Source organism: Anarrhichthys ocellatus, unplaced genomic scaffold, assembly GCF_004355925.1.
Source record: "Anarrhichthys ocellatus isolate YVR2014 unplaced genomic scaffold, GSC_Weel_1.0 scaffold16, whole genome shotgun sequence".
Lineage (NCBI taxonomy): Eukaryota > Metazoa > Chordata > Actinopteri > Perciformes > Anarhichadidae > Anarrhichthys > Anarrhichthys ocellatus.
In genome coordinates, this window is record NW_022280046.1 from 2148843 (window position 1) to 2158732 (window position 9890).

At 40.7% G+C, this 9890-nt stretch overlaps 1 protein-coding gene across 5 annotated transcripts in view; it reads right to left on the reverse strand.

The window, feature by feature from the left end:
• Positions 1-416: 416 nt before the first annotated feature.
• Positions 417-9890, reverse strand: part of camkk2 (calcium/calmodulin-dependent protein kinase kinase 2) — a 17718-nt gene continuing 8244 nt past the window's right edge. For 4 of the 5 annotated variants that reach the window (XM_031855457.1, XM_031855458.1, XM_031855460.1 and 1 more), the window contains 14 exons: positions 9648-9701; positions 8576-8627; positions 8309-8442; positions 8002-8038; positions 7785-7806; positions 7599-7687; positions 6562-6761; positions 6255-6308; positions 6070-6143; positions 5879-5966; positions 5485-5616; positions 4774-4856; positions 4483-4536; positions 417-3162 (listed from right to left, as the gene is read on the reverse strand). In XM_031855457.1, coding sequence (XP_031711317.1) covers positions 3090-3162; positions 4483-4536; positions 4774-4856; positions 5485-5616; positions 5879-5966; positions 6070-6143; positions 6255-6308; positions 6562-6761; positions 7599-7687; positions 7785-7806; positions 8002-8038; positions 8309-8442; positions 8576-8627; positions 9648-9701 — 1146 coding nt within the window. In that variant the 3' untranslated portion in view covers positions 417-3089. The remainder of the gene's footprint in view (positions 3163-4482; positions 4537-4773; positions 4857-5484; positions 5617-5878; positions 5967-6069; positions 6144-6254; positions 6309-6561; positions 6762-7598; positions 7688-7784; positions 7807-8001; positions 8039-8308; positions 8443-8575; positions 8628-9647; positions 9702-9890) is intronic. The other variant, XM_031855462.1, reaches the window with a different exon arrangement.

Here is a 9890-nt window from a genome sequence, read left to right on the forward strand (position 1 = left end):
TAGTGGCATTTGGAGGAACTACAACTTCAGTCATAAAGGTATTACCTTCTGCACTTAAATGCAGGTTTCTTTTTGTGTAAACATACATTTAAAAATGAGTAAACTCAAAAAAATATACATATATATATAGTCATAAACATATATATATAAACTAACTGGGGAATCTAAATCTAAAAAGGCCCTAATTAATCCATAGTTTGGAGGTAGAAGATGATTAAATGCATTACATTTAAAGCAGTTGGAAGAATATGACAGATGTGCTGTCATCACATACAAGACAGGAACTAAATGTGTTATTCAGGCTCTCAAGAGAATCTTACAGCTTCTGAAATGTCGTGGTGCACAGCACGCTCTTGTGGTGATTTTCTGGAACTGCTATCACAAAGCTCAACAACAATCAGACCAAAAACATCACAGAAAGGCAATAATATTTTATTCAAAGATGAAGATACAGTATGTATAATAATGAATTCAAAGGCCCCGTTTTGTTGCCAAGGACCTCTCATGCTGTGACAATAGTGGTATGTGTTTAGTATGTTGGCATGCATTTAGGGGAAAGAGACCCCAAAGCTCTTAATTAAATAAATTGACACTGCTGAATGCAAAACCATGTGAGCAATAAAGGTTAACAACTTAGCCAGGCCCTTATGACAATAACTACAAGTTTAAATATTGTATGTATAAAATATTTATCTTACAGCTTTTTCTGTGGCTTGCACTGTCACCCTGCAGTCAGACCCAAACTTTCCTTCAGTTCATTCTTGTTGGTCGTTGAGGTCAAAATATTCACACCAAAGAGGAAGTACCTAAGTTGTTTTCCTCGAGGTTAAAACTTCATCTTAGTCGACAGAAGAGACTTACAGTACGACAGAATGTAAAATCCCTCATGAAATGTGTGGAAAGCAAATGAGGTAACATTTCACAGTATAACACAAATTGACACATTTTTGCAATTAATTCTCTGGCTAAATCATGGGCATTAAAAAAAAAATCATTGGCTATCATCATCGAGTTATATAATTTAGAAGTACAGTACAATCATTTTATGGAAATTTAAAGGCAGAGTGCCTGTCTCTATTTGCAGAACTCCACATTAAGCAGTACAACAATTACATCTTTTTGGAAAACACTTTGGGTAAGCAAAAAAACAAAATTAGAATCAGTCAACCACATATGCCCTCCTCTTCCAGCCACTGTAAGTGACGATGTGCCAGGGTGTACCACTGCACCATACAGAGAGAGACACGTCGTATGCATAGTACTGGTCTTAGAAAACAGACACTTCAGAGTGACATGCAAGTAGTAAGTTAAAAAAGTCCCTTTCTCGTACATTAAACACATTAGTGCTGAAGTAATCAGTGTGGAAGCATTAAATGTTATAATCAATATTGTGTCGATAGTCTATGTTGGAGACACGTCAAATTGTATCTATACTTGTACTCAAAACATAACATCAACAAAAGGAAAGAAAGTGAACAATCAACACATCAATACATAGAAAAGTACTTTATCATGAATTTGAAATATTTGCAGAGTGGCCTTCTCGCATCAAAGATGACAACACATTCTAAATTCAACTCCTCCACAGATATGTCATGCATAGTTTTGTACAAAAAAAGTCTGCAGCTGCACTATGCTTCCATCTCAAAACTCACTTCGGTAGCCAGCTCTAATAGCTCAATGAAGAACAAGTAGTTTAAAGGTTTGTTTTCTTTACGTTACCGTACTATACTTTACAAAATGAGTCATAATTCACGTTTTTCTTTTGGTGCCCTGAAAATGTTCGCTTTTCAAAATAACACCAGAAATTCTTACAATACAAAACAGAACATTCACAAATTGTAACTTGAGGTTGAATAATCATTATCTTCGGATATTTTTCAGTCTACGTACAAACATCCACTTTGAGAGGTGAAAGAAAGAAACGACACAGTGGAAACTCGGTTCCTCGGCATCACGACACACGACCTCGCTCGTCCGAATAACTGGAGAGAAACGAGCCATCGCAAACAGAATAACTTTGCACCGACACATCTGCTTTTCTCATATGCATTTGGTAGACCAGTACCTTCAATACTATATTAGTTGTAGCTCTATGAATTTAAAAAATTAAATGCAAACACCTACAAATCATATCAATATTCCCTAAAAAAGATTTACTAAAAGTACTAGCTTTGCTGAAGAAGAACATCCCCTTTCTCTAAGCTATCTTGTATACAGTAACGATGGATTTGACTGTTCACAAAGCACGAGATCACCAGTTTTTAATGCTTTCTATCGATTGCAGTAAATGGCAGCCTTCTTAAAGAGCCAGTGATACGGGGAAAATAAATTGCGTGTCTATGAGGGTGCAAATGTTTAGAAATAGCGTCTTTGCATTGGGAACGTAAACACATGCATTCAATGAAGTAAACATTTTTTCACTCCCCCCCTTTTTGTCATTTTGGGAAAACTGTACAGATTCTTCACTCTAAAATATGTTACAAAACTGGGCACTGCTACTCTTGAAGCAGAGTGAACCAGACAATCATTGTCACGAAAACCTGCTCGACTAAAGAGAACGCCGAGGTGATGGCGAAAGACAACCACCCCCCTCCCCCCGTTAACCATCACCGTCGCCTGTTCCCGTGCCCTGTATACCTGAAAGAATTGTCAAGTAAAGACAAGGAGAAACACAAGAGGCTAAAACTACATTAAAACACAAAACTGTACAATTGAAGCCTGAGACGAAGCATGCGATGACAATAAATGCATGCAGGATAAGAGGAGGAGAGTGGGTTAGGGCAATAAGAGCTGAAGACGGGTTCAATGTTCAGGAGGATTCTCTCAATGGAAAGTTCCCATGGGACAGTCACAAGTCCCACAACACCCAGACTGAGCCTTGAAAGAGAAAAATAAATCAAACTGTTGCTTTCAGATCATATTTTCTCTTTCTTTTTTCTTTTTTTCTCTGCGTCCACCACTCTTGTCCACTTCCCAGGGAATGTACACAGGTGTAGGCTGCCAGTATCAAAAACTGTGAGTAAAGGGGTGTTGTGCTGTGTGGGTACAGGCAGGCAGATACCAGCGTGCATAATCAACCCTCTGCATCAGGAAAGAGCCTCATCTTCTCCCACGTAGGGCAGGTCCACACTCCTCATGCCATCGCCGCTCTCCTGTTTCCTAAGTAACACACCAGAGACGCAGAATCAGTTACAACACCGCTGCGCGCCTGCCGTCACTCCTGTATCACAGAGCAGAGGGAGGAATTAGGTATTATCAAGCTATGTTTAGGAACTGAAAACCAACCGTTACATTGTTACAGAATGCGAGGCAGCCAGCACGAAGGAATTGCTGTTGGGCAAGTTTACACATCGTACACAAGGGGAAACTCAACAAAATCAAGAAAAGGGAGAACAAGGGCAGAGGAAAGGAACATTCTATTAAAGAAGTTAGTTATTTATGTCACGGAGAGACACAAAGAACTAATAATTTACAGGTCCTAAGGATGCTTCATGCAAGGAGATTATCAAGATAAAAGGAAGCTTTGGGCTCATGATGAACGAGCGGCTGCTACTTAAAGCGCTACTTTTGTTTTGACTGTGTCAGACAGGCTTTAATCTCATTTTTGGATATGACATTTTTTGTTATAAGTGTGGCACTGTTATATTTAGCCGCATTAGACATTAACACCAATCAACACTAAACCACAAACTTGCAGCCTCAAGTGTTGCTGCTCGACGCCTCTCTGACACAGTGTCAAACAAAACTGAGTTGCGATAGGTTGCGCAGGTGTTAATGATATTTTGTCCATCCCCATATTATTGTCAATTATTCCACAGATCAGGTGCTCAGAATTTAATAAGCTCCGGTCACTTGTCATGGCCTTGCTCAAACAAAGTTGTCAAATTTTGCTTCAACTGGCTGAAGAAGACATAAAGCTCGCAGTTTGGGAAAGGAGGGACATACTGCAATTCATGTTCAGTTGGATTTTATTTGTCCAGTAACCTGGAGCACTTTTGAGATTTGTTTGTGTGATAGAAGGTCCTTTAACTTGGAGATGATGGAAGTTAACTACCAGTAAATGTTTATTATGAACATACAATTGAATTTCAATTATCCATTTAAGAAAAGATTTTAAAAAGTGTGTGTGTAGGCCGTCAATTACAGTTCTTAGAAAGAGAGAAAATTGGAATCTGTGCATTTCTAGCTTAATTATTTAAATAACATCAATGGATATATTTGGTTATGTAGTCAGATGGGAGTTGCTGCACTACACACCCCATGCTTCACCAAAAGCGCCCTCACACATTTCCGGAGATGTTTTGTCCAAACAACTGCTGAACTAGCACAGGCTAGTTTACAAACTCAAGAGTGTTGGAGCATTAAAGCAATAATGAGGGCAAACAGCTGCTTATACCATGCCAGGGGTCTTACAGTTTACTCTCTAGACTTGCACTTAACAGCTCTACAGCAAGCAGGAGATGTCCTAAAGTTATTTACCTTCTTTGGTTACAATGAATGTAGCAGTACTTCACATTGCCTGCTCTGCCTTTCCTGCAGGGCAGGACAGGGAGAAGAGAAATAATAACATAATAACAGGATACTTGACAAACTGCTTGACAAACATGAGCTGGATATACTGTATGAGAGTATAAGAGCACCCAGCAGCTCCAAGAGAGACTATGGTAGTGACAGCACACTGCTACATGTACTGTGACTCCTGATATTACTGCAAAGCCTCTGCTAGAGATAGAGTTTAGAGTCTGTGGTGTGTCTATAAACATTCCTTACCTGAGCGTGCTGCGGTCCTCTTTACGGCCCCAATCGAAGGGGTTCCCAAAGGAGCGCTTCCTCAGCATAGTCCTCACCATGATCTGAAGAACAATAGAGAACAATAGTACACAAATCCAACAGCTATGCTCAGAAATTTCATTCGAAACAACGTTCTGTTGTAAAACAATGGTGGGGTTATTGTAACATCAACACTTTCATATTTCATAAACTTCATAAAGAGCATCATTGTTTTATAAGAAGCTATAGTTTATCGTCGTAGGACACGCATTTGGGTGTAATGCCGTGACAATGAACGACAGCAGGACAACAGATGTGGTGAATTTGTATATATATATATATATATATATGAGTAAATAAATAAATCGAAGCGACTAAATGAGTCATACAGCAGCTCTAGCACAGAGTGTAGAGAGGCTAATCAAGTAGGTGGTAGTGGGTGATACAGTGTGACTGACATATAGAAAATAAATGTAATACAAGAACTTGAAAAGTGTCTTTTACACCATACAAATGTACAGATAATTAGCAATTAATTAGCAATTCATCTGAAAAGCATTCTCAGTTATGTCTCAATAGGTGAAATCTGACAGTTGCCATGCTTCTTTCAGGGAAGCTAAATGTAAAACAAACTGTACCCAGTGATGATATTTGACTTGAACAAATCCGACCTGGACATGACTGTGTTAATGTGAGTGTTCACTAACTCACCACTGTAGCCAGGCTGGGGATGTGTTTAACAGAATTCTCCACCTCCTCTTCGGTCACCTCAATCAGCATACAACAGTTGTCATCCTCGGGAGGAAGAGGCTCAGCGCCGTGCCTCGTCACCCACGGGTGCACCTGAACGCAAATATGAGGAGAACACTGGTGTTCTTCATTTGCATCCGACACGCTTTGGCGAGACGTTTCAGTTGGTTGCAATCTGCGACTTCACCGCTAGATGTCGCCAGATCCTACACACTGCGCCCTCAAGCCCGTTCACGCAGACAATTCTTCCCTTGTTGAGGTTCTGTGTCAGGCGGTTTACTGCACTCTATGCAATTTCGAATGCATTTAAATACAAAGTAATGGAAGCCAGCAGCTTAACTAAAAGAGTCCTCACCTTAATCTTTGGGATTGATATTCTGCTCTCTGGATTCTTGTCCAGCATTTTCAGCAACACATCTTTGAGATCATCAGAGATGTCAGCACTGTTGAGACAGAATGAACCACAGCTACAGATTAAGTTACATTTCAAATCACATTTTGCAAAGGGCAGTGATTTTTGGCAAAGATTAGAGAAGCAGAGCTGACCGCTCAGGTAACTCCACAGGTTGTGTCTTGATTTTCTGATGAAGACTAACGATGCGCTCGTCCATAAATGGACACTGTGAATGAAAGAAAGACAAGCAGAATTTTTCATTCAGGAGAATCTCCAAAACAACAAACAAAAATGACAGTATCTACTGTTTCCTTTTTTTGCTAAAGCACACACTCACCACTCCAAAGACAAAGCAGTAAAGTGTCACCCCCATGGCCCAAACATCCAATGCCTTCATGGAGAAAACAAAAACATGATTTTCTTTGTTAGGAAATCGTTATTTCAGTGTATGATAGTTGAAATCCACCACTGTGCAAGCAAAATGTATTCTGTCCCTAGACAAATAAGACAACTTGAAGAGTAAATTCTACATGAACACTAAGATAAATGTATTATTCATATAGATTTAGGAACCCAAAAACAAGGGTTCATGCATTCCTGCGAATCATCCCCAGAGGGCACTACTTAGCCGACTGTTCCTTCACCTTTCCAGAGAAGTTCTTTCTGGTCTCAGAGAGTGCTTCAGGGGCGAGGAAAGCAGGCGTTCCCACTGTGCTGGTCAGGAGAGCGTCAGCCCCCTCGAACTGGTTACTGACTCCGAAGTCTGCTATCTTGATGTGTCCGTCTTCTCCCACTAACAGGTTAGACGGTTTGACGTCTCTGTGGATGATCCTCTGGTAATGTACTGTTGAAATAGAGAAAAATCATAACAAAATATTACAGAGACAGTTTACCATTTGGGGAATTCTGCTTTTGGCAAGAGATGCTGAATATTATCTCACAGTGCAACGTGTCTGCAAAGAGAGGGGGGTGTTCAGATTACATTCTTACCTTCTCAGTATTTTTATTTTCATTTGTAAACAAATCAGTTGTTGGCTTGTTGGGAAAAATAAAAATGGCGTGGACCCATGTGCAGGAATCTCTGGCACTCTGGAAGTTGGATAACGTTTCAGCTATAACATCAAACTGTATTTATTAACCTAGCCTTGTCCACTTAAGATTACACATAATTAAATAAAAATGAAGCTCCTGACAGTTTGAGCATCGCTGGTGCCGAACCCTACCTCTCTTTCTCATAGTGCTAGTCTCCTAGACGACACTTTGTGCAAAACCTCTTCTCCTGTGCTGAAGTACATTGAGAGCCACTGAGCTGATGTGAAATGAGCCTTGTGGGTGGCTAGAGTCAAGAACAGCACAGACGAAAGGACTATAAATGGCATGGAAGAATTGTAGGATGAGGGCAGATCTAGATACAAACAAGCTTCATCTTCATACCACTATTACATAAATCTAATTTAGACACTCACAGGTCTGTATATAATAGACCTTTATCTCTATAGGGGACATGGAAGAAAAGGATTACGGGCAAGTACAGCTAATTATGGGATAATAATAATATAATATATATATTGTAGTGAACAAGGCCACAGTGAGTAAAATGTGATGGCCGCAAAATGGTTTGGGGTTCATGCTCCACCATGCCGACACAGACTGAGTGGAAAAGGAGGTTTGGACGACTCACAATACTCGATTCCCCGGAGCAGATCTTTGAAGTAGAAGCGTGACTGGTCCTCACTGAAAGGTTTCTCTGTCGGCACCTCCATCACAGCCCTGAATACATAAAAACGCACACAATTAGCAATCATAACTAATGAGATTGAGCTCATTCCAGTGACACAATCATTAACATAGAAGAGGCTCAGCTTACCCTTGCTTGACCAGCTCAAACACTGAGACAGAAACACAGAGTGAAAGCTTTTCAGTTACAAGGACACAAACAAACTAAAACACTAAAACATATTTTAAGATGGGTTTCAAATACCTTTCGTGTATGCTTAATAATTGCATGACTGTGATGTGTGTGTGTGTGTGTGTGTGTGTGTGTGTGTGTTGCTCTGAAGGCTGACTGTCTGGCCACAACATACCCATGTACAGATGGTCCTCACTGGGGTCATCCAAAACCTGGCACCAAATGACAGAGAAATGGAAATGAGTGTAAACACCCACCAAGCCCCCCCCCCCCACACACACACACACACACACACTGTTTTGTATGCAGCACAAATAAATACACACGCACAGTTTTATCTTGAGTAGGCCTTATTGTTTTTGTCACTCAAATATCATGGGCCTTTTTTTGTTTTTTTACTTTGATCTAATACCTGCACTCGTTCTCCCTGAAATTAAAGCCACGTAAGTTAAAAAATAAATCAAGATCGTCAAAAAACCTACCTCTACCAGTTTCACCACATTAGAATGGTCCAGCTTTTTCAGGATGGCAATCTCTTGATAGACCCGCTCCAGGGGCCCTTTGGGCTGAGGGGGGCCCTCAGGGGCAGCCTTGGCTCCACGGGGGGGGGGTCTCCCTGACGGAGGAGAGAGGGACAACGTGGGTGACAGATGATAGAATTCGTATACAGTGTTCATGTACCACTGGAGCACTGCAAGAGACGGTGCTCTCTGCTGTTTAAAACCATCGGCCCCTGGCTCCAGACTTACGTGGGAAACCTGCCTGCCTCATCAGCCTCTTCTTGGACAAAACCTTCATTGCCTACCGGAGAAAACAGGAGATGGATTTGGACAGAGGGGGGTGACAGAGAGAGCGCCAAGTGGGCAAGAGATCCAGAGAAAATATGAACAAAGAGGTAGACAAAAGAGAAGAGTGAGACACAGCACCAGAGTGAGGTGAGGCATATCTGACAGTGAACCCACTCACACACACCCACAAACGAATATCCCAGCGCCTGTACATTTCTCTCCTCACCTTGAGCATCCTTTGTGTATTTGCGAGTGCTAACGCTGACCAGCGTCATCGGCACAAAAGGTTATCAAAGCTGGATTTACAAAAGAGCCCTGGTGAAAAATGATTGCAATGCAAACATGCGTGTAATGTTCATTCCTTCATCGTTAGCTATCAAATTAAAAAAAACACTACAGAAAACACATTTCATCGCTAAAGAAAACAGCATTTCTCATGTTTTTCCCCTTTAAAAACGATTAAACTGGAGAAGTGGAAAAACAGCAATAGACACAAAATAAAAGATGCTTTCAAACATCTAATCAAATAAATTATTTTTGGCATCTAGATCATAGAACATAAGCATTAGTTTGGCTACCTCTGCGCGTGGGTGTTGAATAATTACCGAAGCTAAACCAATCAAGGCCGTGTTGAACAAAGAGTGCAACGTGTGACAGCTACATTGTTCGGTAGATATTTCCCCCCTTCTGGGGAAATATACTTTTTTTTGAATAGCCTTATTGCCATCTGTTATTATGGCAATGATATAATCAGTGAATGTGACATGTGGTGCTTTGTCACTTGGGAGGAATAATAAAATAATCTCCATGTCATTGCCTGTCGACATCATGCAGCCTGACGGGAATTTCAGCAATAATCTTGAACAGCAGAAATCAAGCGGATGTGTTGTCACAGTATCTCAGCGAGGCACAATTAACTGGTGTCATTTTAGATTCACATGAAATCACATCAGTAAATGTCACAGAAGGGTTTGACTATTACGAGGTATGAGCTAAATCACATCTGTATTGTGCGTGCGCAACAAGAACTCACATAGTATGTGTTGTCATCCTCGTTGTAAGCCAGCTTGACGACACCATAGGAGCCCTGGTCCGGGGATAAGTAAAGAAGAACAGACGCCAGTAAAGTGAGATTGAGCAGCTGTCATTCTTCATGTGAAAATAAATTATCACACTTACAGTATGTGCCAAGCGATCTAAATAAATACAAAAACACACGAGAAACAAAAACACACACACACACACACACACACACACACACACACACACACACACA